The 17,836-nt window shown below is 44.6% G+C and overlaps 1 protein-coding gene across 2 annotated transcripts in view; it reads right to left on the bottom strand.

The window, feature by feature from the left end:
• The window catches only part of LOC147881804 (Transducin family protein / WD-40 repeat family protein), a 124,563-nt gene extending 110,824 nt beyond the window's left edge, over positions 1–13,739 (bottom strand). For both annotated transcript variants that reach the window (XM_087401683.1, XM_087401682.1), the window contains exon 1: positions 13,418–13,739. In XM_087401683.1, coding sequence (XP_087257809.1) covers positions 13,418–13,532 — 115 coding nt within the window. In that variant the 5' untranslated portion in view covers positions 13,533–13,739. The remainder of the gene's footprint in view (positions 1–13,417) is intronic.
• Between the last annotated feature and the right edge of the window lie 4,097 nt (positions 13,740–17,836).

The following is a 17,836-nucleotide window of genomic DNA, read 5'->3' as shown; positions in this document are numbered from 1 at the left end:
ACTAAAGGCATGGATTTTGATGAAACTTTTGCTCCCACAGCTCACATGGTTACTATCCGGACAGTGATCATCCTTGCTGCCCAATTCCAGTGGCCTATTTTTCAAATGGACGTGAAGTTCGCATTCCTTAATGGAACCCTGGAGGAGGAGGTATACGTAGAGCAGCCACTGGGCTTTCAAATTCCAGGGTCCCCATTAAAGGTCTACAGGTTGAAGAAGGCGCTATACGGGCTGAAACAGGCCCCAGAGCTTGGTACCAAAGGATTGATGTATTCTTTCAAAAGATAGGGCTAAGTCGGAGCCCTTCTGAGGCAAACCTCTACTTGTTCATTGAGAAGGGGTTGCGATTGGTACTCATCCTCTATGTTGATGATCTTTATCTTGACAGGTGACCATGTCAAGAAGATTTCTCACTCATGTCTGAGTTTGCGATGACTGACCTTGGGTTATTACACTACTTCCTTGGGATAGAAGTAACGTAGGCCAAAGACACGATCTTCATTTCACAGGAGAAATATTGCAGAGAACTTCTAAAGAGATTTCACATGGAGGATTGCAGGACAGCAGTAACTCCCATGGAGGTCGGGCTCAAGCTAAGTGTTCATGACACATCTCAGCCGGTCGATACTCCCTTGTACCGACGATTGGTAGGAAGTTTGCTTTACCTTACCAATACTCAACCTGATATTTGTTATGCAGTTGGGCTATTATGCCAGTTCTCTACTTCTCCCAGGAAGAGTCATTGGGATGCAGGTTTACGGGTGCTGAGGTATCTAAAGGGTACTTGCACCTACGGGATCACCTATACCAAAGGCATCGAACTAGGCGGGTTCTGTGACAATGATTGGGCGGGTGATGCTGACACCAGGAGATCAACAACAGGGTATTGTTTTTTATTTGCATCTGGTGCCATCTCTTGGCTGAGTAAGAAGCAGCCCACAGTGGCCCTTTCATCTACAGAGGCAGAATACAGAGCCGCGTGTACAGCAACTTGTGAGACACTGTGGTTGAGGTGGATTCTGGAGGACATGGACGTGTGTTAGGAGGACGCACCAGTGCTGATGTGCGACAATCAGAGTTGCATAGCCATTGTCAAGAATCCAGTGTACCATGCGCGGACCAAGCACATCGAAGTTCATTACCACTTTGTTCGAGAGCTCATCATCGACGACGTGATCGAGCTTATGTACTGCTCGACCGCCGACAACTTGTCCGACCTCTTCACGAAGGCACTTCCTCGAGAGAACAGATGGAGCACCTCATCAAACGAATGGGGATTGGCCCACAGTTGTGACATTGAGGGGGGGTGTTAGAAACTCATTGTGCCCACCTGTGAGCCCCCGATTTGAGGGGACAAGGGGTAGTGAGAGGTAGGAGGGCTAGGGAGAGAGAGAGACTCAGGCCGGCATCATAGGCAACCAGCACACGGGCTGGTTGCAGCCTGCAACAGCAGGTAAAACAGGGCTTTAGGCCTCACATGGAGGCTCCTGCAGCAGCGCAGACTGGCTGCACAGGGCACCCTTATATAGGGGCCTGTGGCAGGCCAAGTCAGCCCAACCAGGGCCACCCCTGGTCGGTTTTCTAGGACCCATGTGGTCGGCCACCAGACAGCGTACCGACCCTGCTGGTCGGTCAACTCAAGGGGCCTGGGCAGTGCCTATAAAAGGCCTACTCCTCCATTCATTCCAGCATCCAGTGCAAGACTGAAAGCCCCTCTCCAAGGTTGTGTTCAACACTCAGATCTGGAGCAGGTTGTGAGAGAGAGAGTCCATCAGTTTTCTCCAGCAGTCTGCTGTGTTTTGTACTGCTCCCTTGGAGCTATTTTTCTGCCCACCATCCAGTGGATGAATATACTCTCTCTCTCTCTCTCCGTCCATATTTATTTCTGAGTGAGGGTTTGTTGCATCTGTGATCATCTATCTGAGTTGAGTGTGTGTAAGAGTTGGAGAGATCTTGGGTGGAGGTTTGAGTGATTCATTCCCTCTTGATTTCTAACAGTTCCATCCATTTGACCCCTTCTGTGGGCCATCCTGTGGTTTTGTGGCCTCCGTAGCCCTATGTGGATCTTGTTTTTCTCAAGATTGTTGAGGTATACCATGTACTGGCACATTGCTTCCCCTTCGAGAGGCATGATCCCTGTCTCTGCTAGCAGGATAGGATAAGGGGTTTGTACTTTGGTCCCCAACTCCTATATTCCCCACAGCTCCATCACTTGACCCCTTCTATGTACCATCCCATGGTTTTTGTGACAATGTGTCAAAGTGTAGCAGAATATACAAATAGAGATACAGAACAGATCTGCGAATAGAGAGAGAGCAAACTGCGACTAGAGAGAGAATAGACTGCACATGAGAACACAAGAAAAAACTCTGCATGTACAAAACCTCCAAAGAATGATCAAAAGCCCAGGGCAGAACTGTGGCACTGGTGGACTGCAAACTTAGGGAGGACTGCACCTCTGATTGCATGTGGATTAGGCTGAACTGCACCTACAAACTGGTGCAACTCCAAGCTGGAACTACACTTGGAACACTCCCAACTGCAGTAAGGAACTTGGCCTCAGTCGAGTCACAACTGCAAGGCTGGAAATTGCGCACACAACTATTGTGCTCGAGACTGCCCAAGAACTGAACAAAGACCAACACAAAATAGACCTACATATGGGGGTACGGGGGCTGCTCATGTCGGCAACAAACCGACCTGGTCTAGTTGGTTAACCAGATGTGGTCTGGTCGGTTAACTCGACCCTGGTCAGGTCGGTTGACCCAACTCTGGTCAAGGGTCCCAAACCAGCCCATAACTGGCCTCTAACTGGACCCAAACTTTGGCCACTAACCAGGCCTATGCCAGCACCAGCCTAAACCAGGCCTTGTGACTCAGCCTCTAACCCTGGCAATGTGCCTTGGCTAGACCCCAGAAATACACTGAGAAAGGATGAAAATGCTACACACCTCTCTGGGCATGCACATGAACATAGAAGCCCTCTCTCCCTAACTCACAGACAGGAAATGACTAACTCTAACACCATGTACTGGCACATTGCTTCCCCTTCAAGAGGTTCATCCCTATCTTTCCTAGCAAGATAGGGTCAAGGGTTTGTTCTTTGGTCCCAACTCCCCAATGAGAAATCATGTGGATTGTCTCTATTCTTTTCCCATATGCCCTAGCGAGTCTAGATTCCCATGTGGGGCATCCATAGAGAACAACGCTTTGTACAAGCATGGTGTATGGGAATTTTCTCATTTTCCAACGCCACAAATGTTCTTTCCTGCATCTGTTTTGAAAGCTGTGTATTGCTTCCAGCCCTCCTGCTACTCTTCTTTTCCACACAGTCATTCCACTTGTAGTTATCCACAAATTCAAGCCCTAGGCATTTGTATGATACAACTGCTTCTAGAGGTTTCCCTTCGAGCATGAAGAGCATCTACTGGTTTTATGTCCCAATTACCGTGACCTTTGTCTTGGCAATGCATAACTTGCATGCCCAAGTGTTCGAGAATGTATCCAATGTCTTCACATGCACATGCATGTCCTTTTTGTCTGTTGCAAAGAGAACCACATCATCTGCGTAGATGAGCAGTATTAAGGCATACAATTTGGACTCCCGGCTATGCACCAGCTAGGGCGACATGACATACGGAGGATTCCGCTCCGCTCCAATCTTTTTTCTTTTCATTGTCATACCCAGATGTATTTGATTATGTATGATCAGACTTAGGATTCAGCACGGGTGATGATGGTCGTTTTAGTAGCTCCACCCTTACTGTGATTTGTATCAGGTTTTCTTTCAGTCTCATAGACCCATCGGTCTTCCGAAGACTCTAATAAAATTTCTTTCTTTCTTTCTTTCTCCATTGTGTGCTCTCATCCATTCTTCTAGATCATCAATGGATAAACCAAAGAGATTTGGTGAGAAGGGGCAGCCTTGCTCACTGCGTATGATTATCTTTTGCCTGGAGCTTGACCTATCTACAAGAGTCCCTGCCAGTCCAGCTAGTACTTTCTCATAGAGAGCTTGAGGGATTTTCAGCTTTTCTAATCTTTTTCACAAGGGTACTGTATCAAAGGCTTTTTTCAAGTTTACAAATCAGCAATAGATAACTTTCCTTTTATGCTTGGCCCCTCTATTGTGACTTTCAAAGCAACCCAATGGTTGTTTGGGCCAAAACCCTGCTTGGGGTGGTGCCCCTATTCCTTGTTCCTCTGCCCACTTGCTGATGTTCTGCTCAAGGATGATGCCATATCCTGTGGATCGGCACTATCCTACTGAGTTGCCAATTGGTGGGGAATCCCTATTCCAAAGCTTTAATTATTATCGTGGTCAGCATTTATTTTTCTTAGTCCCTTCCCTCTCTACAACTAAGCCTTGTAAGTCCGGAGCCTTCCCATTGGCTAACTTCCTCAGTCCTCTCTCAACAGATTCTTCTATAATGATGCCATGTCTAACTTTGATGGAGTTCCTTGACAAACTGTATCATGCCTTCCCACGTTGCTTTCCCCGCTTGAGATTTGTGTCCATGTAGCTTCTAGAAAAACTTTCAGGGGGTTTTCTTCAGCTCTTCAAAGCGCTCAAGCTGTTTGTGTCATAGGAAATTTCTCTTTTTCTTCTCACTATCTAACTTCACTCTCTTGCCTTGTTTCTTTTTCTGGTTTTCCATGATTTATTTGCTGTTTTGCAGTCCTGGTCAGACCAAGTGTTCCACGGCAGAGAGGATATTACACCATATGAACATGAATGAGGTCCCACATACCCCACTACGGCTGACCCTTCACATATTTCTATCCTGAATTTGACTCTCTGAAATAGACAGATCTAAACAAACCTATCCATGCCTTCGTACATGTAATAGATAAAGTGTATAACTCCAAGATGGATTCCCTATACAGGAACCAATTACAACTGTGTAGAAGTTCAAAAAGTGAACATAGAATCCAAAATCTGGTGCCTCAACGACACTAGTCTCTGCAAGACTGATGTTTTTTTAAATAGCTTTTAAAAATATTCTTCAGATTGATGCTCCAACCCCAAGAACACAAGAATGCCTCGTCCGCATAACCTATGTCTAGGCGTCACTTCCCAAGAACTTATAATCAGAAAAATCCAGCCCACAAAATCCGTACCTCTCCCTCGTGTCTGTGCAGCCCGTACCTCCGTACAGCCCGTTAGCAGCCCTCCACCCGTCAGCCCTTTGCCTCAGCCAGCAGTTACCTCGGCTAGCAACAAACAAATTAACCCTAACCCCGAGTTGGGCTAAACCCCCCACCCTACCCGGGGGTTAGGTTAAGCTAGGGGGTTCAACAGACAGCCAATTATGGACTAGCCTACCCTCTCCTCCAAGTCCCCCCCAACTCCTTCAACCTCCATGAGGACTCGGTACTCTACAGTTGCAGCCATGACACCCTCTCCATATGCACGGAATTACAAACAAGAAGGCTCCAAACGACCCATCCTTGGGCAACAGGATCAGATATTTTATCTGCAGCAGGCAGTGAGAGAGCTATGATTGGAACTGGCAAAAGTAAAGGCTCAACTTCACATTCTGGAAGGGCTTGGTAAGCAGGCACCTTGTTCACATTGAAGTACAAACTGCTAAGAAGGAAGTGACTGTGGAAGTGGACACCAAAGCAAGTAAGTCTGATATTCAAGCAGAGATTAAAGAACATAAAGCTAGATGTGATAATGCACTGAAGATTAGAATAGGGGGAACTCCCAGAAGATTGGTACAAAGAGGAGGACACATATATTGAAATATTGACAAAGATCAAAGCAAGCTTGCCCAACATTGAATGGGTGGATGATGATGAGCAAGATGATGACAACTCCAAGCCAGCTTCTATTATGTACTATGCAATCCTTACACTTAAGTCAAAAGATATAAGGATCAAGCTTCTTTGACAATCTTACAAGTTGAAGGGTACTAAAGTATGGATAGCAGAGGAGCTTACACAAGCTCAACTCAAGAATAAGGCAACTGAATTAGCTAAAGTCAGGGCTGCCCGAAAGGATGGAAAATGGACAGTTTACCGTAAAGGTGTAGCCCTAATCAGGGAGTTTAAATCAAAACCAAAAGACTCTCAGTCTTAAACTGATGTATGGCTGTTTACTCTTTCAGACTATTATGTAGGTACTCTAAATAACGTGGGTTGCGTTTGCACTCCTTCGGGGCTAACATGTGCCCTCCCTAAAGCAGATGTACTAGAGGATTTCTTGCTATCCCTTAGACCTTTTGGTCTCCAGTGGACGTTAATAGACTTTCTTTCCTTCTTTCTTTCTGCACAAACTACATCTCGATATCATTTCCCAAGAACTTTTAACCCAATTCACGATCTCCAGCAAACTCAAAGTGTCAATGAATCAATAAAAAGCACATCCTAGAAAGGCTTGGGTCTACAAAATAGGTAAGGGATGATGCAAGCCGGAGGCTTGCAGAGGGCAGGATATCAGCTGAAGATGTAGAAAGTAAGCTCTAGGATCAAATCGCAATTCTGGAAGGGAGGAAATATCTGGCCGGAAAAGCATAATTTTCAGCACGTAGACAGCTCTAGGACATAGAAGCAGGCGTCTAAGCATTATTGTGTAGCCGGATGTTACACCTTGACATACAAACAAATACGGCAGTGAGGGCACCAGTCCAACATTGCCCCCTTCTATTGCAAAATGGGTGTAATGGCACATACTCAAAGAAACCGAAACTATGTAGAACTTAGAGCCATCACAAGCATCATCAATTTCTTTCCCAAGGAGATGTCTGCAAGGAAAGAACTACTACTTTCTGAGTGGCTTGGTGAAATGTATGCTAGACTATCCTTTATACAATAGGTCATATGAACAAGTCCATCCTCCATTTAATGTGATGTAGGAGATCGAGATAGAGGAGCACCTTTTTCCCTGACTAGAGCCAGGGAGTGGGTTTTCATGCGGGCGAAACCCACTACCCGGCTCTGGCCAGGGCAAATGCCCTGTATACTGAAATCTGTGAATGGCATCACTACCTGGCTCTCTGGCTCTGGCTCTGGCCAGGGCAAATGCCCTGTATACTATGAGATATGTGGATGGCATCACTGTCTATTCAAGCGTGGATTTGGCCCTCTCAAAGATTTCCTCGCTCGTCATGATCAGGGATGGGTGGCAATTTTCCTCCTTGAGACTCGGCAACATAAGGATCAGCTCATGCAAAAGTAGAGGAGAGCTCACGAGGGCCCATCAAAGCCCAGCCACCGCGTGATCAACGGCTTTTTCTCCAATGACCTTAGCCAAAGGGCAACACGGGACAAGACGTAGCAGAGACCCAACGTGCACAACTCGACTGACATCATGAACTCTCACATGAGTATTACAGGCATTTCCTCTCTACTATTTGACTTAAGAAGATACCACTAGAATGACATAGCGCTTGTCAGACGGCGAGCCTCCCAAAGATTATAGCCTCTCCACTCAACCACTCCTAGCCTCTCAACCCAACCATCCCCAGCAACCCTCCCTCCCCAAAACTCAGCTCCCAACCCCTCAACTCAGCCATTCTCGTCATAGGCAAAAGCCGTTGGTTGTACATCTTGGACATCGTTTTGATTGTGGCGAGAGACCAAGGCAAAGCTGTGGGTGCCGTTTTTTTTCATAGATTGAGGTGGAGCATGGGCGCAGCACCCATCAATTCCTATCGGGGGTAGAAATCAGACATGTGTGCATCACCCAATGGTTGCTCGTCACTATCCACTAAGTGTGGATACTGACGAGCAATTCTTCAAGTCAGTAAAAGCTGCACTATTGCTTGCTGCGGATGCTCGTCGTCAGTGGTCAACGCCGAGCACATTGAGTGGCACTCAAGTCAACTTTGTTCCGTTTGTCCTCATGTCACTAGGGAGTGAATTTCAGTGGGCAAGGCCATAGGTTGCTAGGTGTGCAAGGGGCCCCCTAGGAATTAATGGCCTTGGGGGTGAATTAATTGTTTGATCCAAAAAGGGAGGCAAAGGGGCCCAGCCCTAGGATTAAATGTTGGGCGATTAGTAGGGTCCACAGACAGCCCCATAGAGAGGGCATGGGGGCAAATCAAATCGTGTGTGCCACGTGGCACCTTCTAATTCCAAAGGCTAGTGCATGCAATTGGAAATGCATAGGGATGCTGGAAGCACCTGGAACAGAAGGCGTGGGTGCCTACTGGGGGGGAGTAAGCCTTGCGTACGGCAAATTGGCCAGATGAATTCTGTACATGATTTTTTACAGAAGCTAATCGTCGCATTTCAACTGTCGTGCACGGGTAGCTGGCCGGATTTTCGTCCATACGGGACTCTGGAGCTGGCCATCGAGGTAGCCTTGTTGGATCACGGGCTGTCTGTATGGTGGTCTTGCCAGGACTAGAGGTCAAGATACGGGCTGGCGGCCAATTCTGACTGGTAGAAAGAGAGTGTGGGCTGGTCATCGTACTTTGTCATCATACTTGGCCATCGTACGTGTGGTACGTATGGCAGTTTTGCTAGGAGCTGAGGTAGTCCGTGCGGTCATTTGACCATACAATAGAGCCTCGTGGGCTAACAGCGTCCCCTCCAGTTGGTCTTCTCGTAGGCTGAACGCAACTCCAACCGAAGAGGCTCGTTGATTGGGGCACAAGCTGTCCACACGGGCTGAGATAAGGCTCACGATTTGGGCATGAGAGCTCGGGCTGGCTGGTTACTTAGAGCTGCTCCAACTAGCTGCAAGCCATCCTATAGAGCGGGCTGGTCACACAGGGTGCCCTGCTCTCCTTGCAAAGTGATTTTGGAAGGCCTATGTCAAGCAGGGGATCTCACAAATGGATAGTTCGATCCTTTGTTCAATTCCTATGATGCTGGCTGTGTATCGATGCTTTCTTTCTCTGCTCTGGGCAAATAAGGCCTACGAGAAGCATAACTGATACTCCACCTACAGTAGGCGATATCTGCATAACTAATAATCGTATGGGAAAAAGGGGGCAAGTGGGCACTTCAGGTAGCAGTGGGAATTGTGCGACCTAGTATGTATTGCTAGGAACAATTTCAGGCCTAGTGCAAGCCATCTAGGACAGAAAAGGGTGCTCATTCATATGCTCGGTGAGAGCAGTACACAGCAAGGATATGGATGGTACATTGATGCTTAATGGGCTGTGGAATGCAACTTGATGCAAGTGGAATCGATTCCATTGTGTAACCCAGTTTCAAGGACCTCCAAATAATAAAGAAATACCGAAAGGGGCACCAAGGAGGATTGGGGCCAATCTGTGCCTTTGTTTTAGAGCAGGAGCATTCTAGCTCCCAATCTATTGGTTGTTTACTTGCTGAATTGTTGATGTGAGAGATTGGCTGGTTAGTTGCTTATTACCCCCATTTTGTTGGTCTTAAGGCCAGTGTCACGTCATCAGGTCACCCATGAGCTACAAAGAGAACCCAGGAAAATGAAACGAGACAGGGAAAAGGAACTGATGGAAATCCATCAACTAAAGGGAACGAAATTTGACAGAACTATGGATTTCAAAAACAGAAAACCATAAGCTACTTCCTAGAGCGCACATAGGATGCCTACCAGGTCTAGAATGCAGTGCGCACTTGAAGAGGTTTTAAAGAGGATTGTGAATGCTAATTCCTCTCCTTTCACCACAACAATGAAAGGCAGCTTCACAATGTTCAAGGAAGCCATGGTATTGGGCTTAATAGAATTACAATTGATGCTTTGAAAGTGGAGAATGATGCACTGAAACAAAGCAAATCAAGCAAGCTTCTAACATCAAAGACACTTGGAATTGAAGGAAACTAGGCAAGAGCTCAAGAACGGAGGGTGTGCGACCCAAGACGTAACAGTAATGGATGCCTTGCTAAAGGAGAATGCAGAGCTTGGAAGTGGGGAAGAATGCCCAATGCAAAGTCATAGCGAGCTGCAAGCGAATGGAGGCCAAGATGGATTCCAAATACAATGGAAGCCAAAACATGGTCAGAGACAGTAATTGAACACAAACCCCACAAGGTCATCTAAGAGACCTTTCAGGAGGATAGGAAATAAGAAGATGGAATAAAGCTCTCAATCTCAAGATCATTGAATATGATCTCTTGGTTGCCTTATTTAGATAGCTAAATCTTTCTTGAAAGCTCTAGCCTTATGTAGATCTTGGCAACTAGTTCTTTCTAGAAATGCCCAATCTTAGACTAGAGGCCTATTTTTGGTAAAGGTTCATTGTAAAAGCGTATGGACTCCCTCTACATAGAAACGTGCGGCGTATTGCACTTGACACAACAAGAGATTCCTCAGATCATCCAGGACAATCTATGGCAGGTATACATCCATCGGACATGGATCTCTCTATGTCCGTCGCGTAGCTTGCTTGCTCTGCCCGTCGCTCCTGTCTGTCGCTCCCGTTGCCTACATCCATCGGACAGATCTCTCTCTGTCCGTTGCGTAGCTCACTTGCTCTGCCCGTCTCTCCTGTCTGTCGCTCCCGCCGCCGCCAACAGCAGCTCCTTCGCTCCTCACAAGCTCCTAGGGCCTCTAACCCCGAGTTGGGCTAAACCCCCAGCCCAACCTGGGGGTTAGGTTCAGCTAAGGGGTTCTACAGAAATAGCCGATATGGAATGGCCTACCCTCTCCTCCAAATCCCCCTCAACTATCAGGACTCCGTACTCTACAGTTGCAGCCATGACACCCTCTTCGTATGCACACAATTACCAACAAAAAGGGTCCAAACGACCCATCATTGGGCAACATGAACAGATTTATTATTTGCAGCAATCAGTAAGAGAGTTAAGGCTTGAGCTCGCAGAAGTAACAGCCCGACTTCAAGTTCTAGAGGGACCTCGCAAGCAGGCAGTAATTGATGAGGTTGTGAACTCATGTAAGAATTCTCCTCCTACTCCTCAACTAGTCTTTACAATCAAAGATATGGTTCATACTGAAGTACAATCAATCAAGAAAGAAGTGATTGAGAAGTTCAACACAAAGTCAAACAAGACTGATATCCAAGAAGAGATCAAAGAACACAAAGCCAGACGCGATAATGCATTGAAGATTAGAGTGGGGGGCTCCTTGAAGGATGGTTCAAAGATGATGACTCTTTCAATGAGACTTTAGCACATGTCAAAGCAGCCATGCCTAATATTGAATGGAAGGTTGATGATGGGGAATGATGATGATGATGATGATGATGATGATGATGATGATGGAGCAACTAATATACGGCACTCCAAAGGACATGCTATCCTTACACTTAAGCCACAAGATTTACAGATCAAGCTTCTTCGACAATCTTACAAGTTGAAAGGGACCAAGATATGGATAGCTGAGGAACTTACACGAGTTCAATTGAAGAATAAGGCAATGGAATTAGCTAAAGGCAGGGCTGCAAGGAAGGATGGAAAATGGGCAGTTTACCATAGCACTAATCAAAGAGTTTAAATCCAAACCAAAAGACTCTCAGTGTTAAACTGATGTATGGCTGATTACTCTTTCAGACTATTATATAGGTACTCTAAATAATTGAGGTTGCTTTTGCACTCCCTGGGAGCTGCCATGTGCCCTCCCTAAAGCAGATGTACTAGATGTTATTTTGCTGTCCCATAGACCAGTTGGTCTCCCGTGGACATTGAATAGACTTTCTTTCTTTCTCCCTTGCAGCCACTCGTGACCAAGATGGCCTTCTACCAAGAGCATTTCCTTCATCTGAGTGAGAATGGCTAATGCCTGCATTTTTTATGCAAATCAAGACATTAATAAATTAAAATAGCATCTATAAAGGAGTCGTACTTGTGATGTCACAAAATGACCTCAATGACAACGAAATGTGACTACTTTTCAACTAAATGCAAATGTCCATGTCTAATTATCCATGTTGACTATGTATGTCTCATCATTGCTGCTTGCCATTGTGGGTTGGCAGCGATTGCCTCACTTTCATATGATATGCACCTTTGTTGCAAAATGCCAAGTGTAACTTCCTCTACCACATTTGACGAAGGTCAATTTTCCAACAACTTGTCCCTGACCATAATAGGATTGGTTGCTGTTGGTTCTGAGCAGCTAGTGTGAGTATTGAGACTGCCAAGACACTAACGGAGCCTTGTGGTGCTCTGTCTCCTATATTGTAGAAAGAAGATGGGGACTTCTATGACAATAAACTTATACATAATAAAAAATCAGTCGACCTTCTCTTATGCAAGTGCTTGTGATGATAAACCTATTTGTCTCTCCCAAATAAAACAGGTCTAAGCAAGTGCTACTGCGGCACACAATCAATAGAGTGACGGCAGTCAACTCGCAGCAGCTCTGACCAGGTACAATTATGATAACCATGAACCATAGACTCCCTTTCTTTTCTGCTTAGCTAGAATCGACAAAAAACAAAAGATGACACTTCAAATTTCATAGATGAGCACCCCTTTACAAAGGCAAAAACAGATACCTTAAAAATATTTTTAAAAATCTTTTCAAAAGCTCATCCAGAAGCAAACATGCAAATTGAAGCCAATACTGACCCATGCACAGAATGACCCTAATGCCAAATGAACGAATACACTGCTCATAAATTCTTCTGACAGCTCCACAAACATGAAAAGGGACTAAAACAAACTCACCAACCATTTGTAAAACCCTTGAGAGTTTCTTCTCAAGCATAGAGTTATAGGTTGTCTATGGCCTATTGTACCTGACTTTATCAATGGGATGCCTCTCTACAGTTTGCTGGTCTATGCCACGTTTAAGTGTCAGAAACGATGCCAATGCATCGTTCAAAATTGAGCCACTCAAGCTACTGTATAGCATGCTCTAAAGCTCAGTAGCCCCTGCCATTGAGGAGTACTCCCCTAAGCTGATCTTAAGAGCAAGGATTGAAAACCGTCTGACTTTTAGTTTCTCAATAATGGCCCATTTTTCTTTTTAAATCGTTTTACTATGATAAATGGGCACCCCATATCAATGAATGAACTCTAATATATGAGCTCTGATGAGAATCCTTCTACATTGAAGACTTTCCCAATTGAAAGGAAACAAATTTTGGCGACAAAACCATTGTGAACGTCCAGAATCCGCAAATTATACAAATCTTTCCACTGACTCAATCTCATAAGTACACAGAACAAGATTGTTTTTTATTTTCCCAGAACAAGGATTGTTGAAGGGACTGCATAGTCCGTTGCTATAGGAAGCGTCCTCTTATTGTTATGAAAAGATTGTCTAGAAGGGAATCTGACCTATCATACCCTTACCTCGTTAATTGTAGACAAATATCCATAGTAAAGTCGCTAGCATATTCAGACAGCAGGTGACTCAGTGTGTTGAACTACTTTCGATTTAGCAGTCCTATTAAAGTTCATTATTTCCAAAAAAGTTACACATTTTGAACTCTCTTATAAATGACTTTCTTGAAAGATATTTGCTAGGGATTAGGCGATGTGAAAAGAACGAGATGGAAAATCTTGTTGATACCTGCAAGAAGAAATGGGTAGGCGTGATTCCAAGGTGCTGCAAGGAGGCATAGAGCAGAGACATCTCCCTTGTAAGGGCCGTTGCTCATCAACAGGGGCGCGTGCTGAGAAGCCATAGTGTGCTCAATTGAGAGGATCGGTGGCCGCTTGAGACTGATAAAACAATAATAATCTGTAGAGCCTGCTTTGTTCTTGGTCCTTTGAAAGCTCCTTGTGCCTAAAGAGAATGGATGACCTTCAACATGCTACCTTTGATGATCAAGCTTTCAACTATTAGTCTTGCTTGGTTTTTTGGCATGCCAAAGGCAAAGCCATAGCCTTTGTTTTGGGTTCTCTTATTATGGGAATTGTGAAAGGGTTTACGAATTGTGCAACGGCCTTAAAAGAATGCTAGTATAGAAGGGTAACCTGAGAGGAGCTTTGACGATTGTTAGGATCTAAGGGTGATGTGTCAAGAGACTCATGGCCCTTGGCAAGCTTAGTGAAATTTTCACCTTGTTGTTGCCAATTCCATTCTTATTCAAATATCGATTGAATTCATAATTTTCTTAGTTTTTAGGAGTGCCTCCTTAACACCACCCGCCCGCCCATGGAGCAAGAAATAAAATTGGAGGCACTTTTCACACAAAACAATTTTCTCAACAAATCACAAAACTCGGGGTTTCAAATTTTGAAGATCTGTCAAATTTTTAGCTAAAATATAACCAATTGCCTAAAACTTTGCAAATCTTACAAAATTGGAGATTTTTTTAAGTGAAAATGAAAATGTTGTAGGTTCATTGTTTTGTGAACACTGATTGGAGGATGGCTGCCAGGTGTGGTGGTTCACACCAACCAGCGGTCATCAGGGTGCTAATTTACATCACTAATGCGTGATTGATGTAACAGTTGGAGGAGATGGAATGGGCCAATCATATAGCGGTTGGACGAGTTGGCCATGGAGTGGGCGGCCTTCTGGACACAAACCTTTTGTGTCCGTATTTAGACCGTCCCTGAACTAGGACGGCAGTCCTTCACACCACCTTTTGGAGGATAGCCATCGAGTTGTGTGACCCCAACCTTAGAGGGAGTGTGGTAGTGGAGAATTTGATTCAAATTTTTAAAAGATGAGCTAGTGCTATAAGGAGAATTTGATTCATTTTTTTTAAAAAATTAATTGAATTTTGTGTTTGATTGGTCCATAGTTAATGTAATTTCTTTTTATCTTATTATTATTGCCAAAGTAGTCCTTACCTTGTTGTCAAGTGCTTTTACGTTCCCTTACATTCCTAGTGCACAAAAATGAGTTGTCAATTGGCAATTTGGCACTATGTTGGGCACTTCATTTTAAGACTATTGAATATTGTGTGTACTAGATTTTGTATGTTGATCATGATTGGCATGCTCTCTTCTTTGTCAATTACTTGAGATGTAGGTTCTCATGTTGTTAGGCCTTTTATTTGATTTTTTATTTGGCATCAATATTGACTCACAAAACTTTCTAGACTAGTTGATATATTATATTTGTATAGAACATAAGGCTTCTTTGTTGAGATATCGAGCTCCACTCGAGATATGCCAGGGTGACTGTTGTGCATTTATGTCACCGACCTGCTAGCTGGAGATGCGGTTGGTACACCGCCCACGAATAATAGCTGGATGACAGCTATCCTTATCTACTCTAGTTTGTGGCTCAGTTAGTATGCCACCTTAGTTAGTTGAGTTTGGTTTGAGACCCACATATAGGGTTCTTCTATTTCTTTGTACTAGAGTTCTTTTTGGCTTTCACAACTAAGAAGAGGAAAACTGTTTTCAGCCTCCACCTTTGTGTGTATTCCCCCATTTGTGCATGTGAGAAAGCCGTAAGTGAGACTCCTTCCCTCTCTCCCACAATCTTCACATGGTATCAGAGCCTTGTTCGTGGTAAGGAGCTCAAGAAAGCAAGCCAAGTTCGTGGTGTCCTGGTAAGAGGACCAGTGTTTCGAGTTTGGGAGCAAATCTCTGCAGGTAGCACAGCCAGAAGTGCAGGAGTGCACTGTTTCAGATTGAGACGCCCTTCGCGGTGTGGCGAGAGCGCAGTATATGCTGCGGATACAGGCGAAGCCCTCAGTGACTTTATTTTTCTGATTTGAGGCCGTTTCGGGGCCCGTTTTGAAGGCGGAAGTTCTTCGCAGGCACTCAGAGAAAGGCCCTGTTTTTTGCTGTGCGACCACTGCGCGGCTAGTTCGGTGAAAAGGTGTCGCAGAAATTGCATCGTATGCCTGTGTGCAGAGATATTGGGAGTTGCAGATTCATGCCTATTGCCTGTTGATGCAAAATCGTCACTAGGAAGTGACTGTGTGGTGAAATACCACTCTCGTCGGTTTTGCAGATCTGCCCGTGTGAGGCAAAAGCTGTGTTTTTTGCAGTGACAGAATATTTTGCAGTGTTCTGTAATGGCATCTGATTCTCTTTCACAGATTGTCACTGAAAAGCTTGACAAGAACAACTTCCAGGCATGGAAGTTTAGAATGACGAATTTCTTGATGGGAAAAGGCTATTGGGAATTCATTACAGGAAATGAAGAAGAACCTGTTCTTCCTAATGTTCCCAGTCAACAGGAAATGCAGGCATTCAAAGGATGGCATGAGAGAGCCAGGAAAGTTATGTACTGGCTGTCTACTCGCTGTCTATCAGTATTTCGGACTCCATGATTGTGCATATTCAGGATACAAATACGCCAAAGGAGGCATGGGATACTTTGGCAAAAATGTATAGCACAAATACGCAAGCCAGGAAAATGCAACTCAAACAGGAGTTGCACAATGTGCAGAGAGAAAATTTGAGCATAAATGACTACCACATGAAAGTGAAGAAAATTGCAGATGCACTTGCTTCCATTGGGTCGCCAGTGGATGATGATGATTTGGTTTCTGTGACCTTGAATGGTCTAGGAAAGGATTATGCACAGTTCCGGACATCCATTGCCGTCCGTGAAAACTTTCCTGATTTTGAGGAGTTGATTGCTCTTCTAATTTCTGAAGAGCAGAGAAATGGGGGTGCATCTTCTTCAGCAGGAACTTCAAAAGAAACTGTCTTCTACTCAAATGCTGGCAGAGGTAGAGGCAGAGGTAGAGGAGGCCGATCTGCAGGCCGTGGTAGAAATCAGAATATGCAGCAAACGCAAGAAAATCATTCCTATGCAGGAGGACGTGGTAACTCTAGAGGCAGGGGGAGCCAAAGAGGCCGTGGTGGATGGCAGAGAAGCCAAAATGCAAACAGCAATGTTGAATGCTACTATTGTGGCAAAATGGGTCATATGGCTAAGGACTGCTATAAAAAGCAGAATGACATTATGAGTGGAAAATTGCAGCAAGGCAATTATGCATCTTCTAGCAGGCAGGGTGATGACAGAAATGAGCATCTTTTTATGGTGCAGCATATGACCAATTCCGTGACAAGTGCAGAAGAACAAAATGATGTGTGGTATGTTGACTCAGGTGCGTCAAACCACATGACAGGTCATGCAGAATGGATGCAAGATGCAAGGAAGGAAAAGCCAGGATTTGTGGAGACTGGTGATGATACTGCACATCCTATTGTGCAGATTGGCAAAATTCCTTTGTCTATGCAGGATGGGAAAAAGAAATACTTGTCTGATGTATTTCATGTCCCGAACATCACCAAGAACCTGGTTTCTGTTGGTCAAATGGTTGAGCAGGGCTTACAGGTCAGATTTAATCCTCATGGATGCTTTGTTGAGGATATGAAAAATAATGGTCGCTTGATAGCAAAAGGAAAGAAGAAGGGCAGGATGTTTACGTTGGATGCAGACATGCCTGAATTGAGTGCAGCAATGTTTGCACATGGGACCGGTGTAGTTGCAGATATTGATATCTGGCACAAACGCATTGGTCATGTTAATATACAGCGACTTAAATCAATGCAAGCCCAAAATATTGTTGCAGGATTGCCTAAATTCAAGGTTGCAGAAATGCACAAGGTTTGTGAAGCTTGTCAATTTGGGAAACAGGCAAGGAAACCTTTTCCTAGGCATGTTCAAGAGAGTAAAAAGCCATTGGAATTAATCCACTCTGATGTGTGGACTACAAAAGCTGCATCTATTGGAGGCTGTCACTATTTTGTCACATTTATTGATGACTTCAGCAGAAAACTGTGGGTGTATTTTATGAAAAAGAAAAGTGAAGTGTTTGGGCACTTCAAAGCTTTCAAAGCTATGGTTGAAAAAGAAACAGGCCTGCAAATAAAATGCCTAAGGTCAGATGGAGGGGGAGAGTACCTCTCAAATGAGTTTGCAAGGTTCTTGCAGGAGCATGGTATAAAGCAGCAATATTCATGCAGTCATACCCCACAGCAAAATGGAATTGCAGAAAGAAAAAATAGGCATATTGGAGAGGTATCTCGGGCTATGCTAAATGAAAAAGATCTACTAGATTATTAT

Source organism: Dipteris shenzhenensis, chromosome 30, assembly GCF_047967505.1.
Source record: "Dipteris shenzhenensis isolate YYH24624 ecotype China chromosome 30, Dip_SZ_1.0, whole genome shotgun sequence".
In the NCBI taxonomy this organism is placed as follows: Eukaryota; Viridiplantae; Streptophyta; class Polypodiopsida; order Gleicheniales; family Dipteridaceae; genus Dipteris; species Dipteris shenzhenensis.
This window is presented reverse-complemented; position numbering and strand designations above follow the sequence as displayed.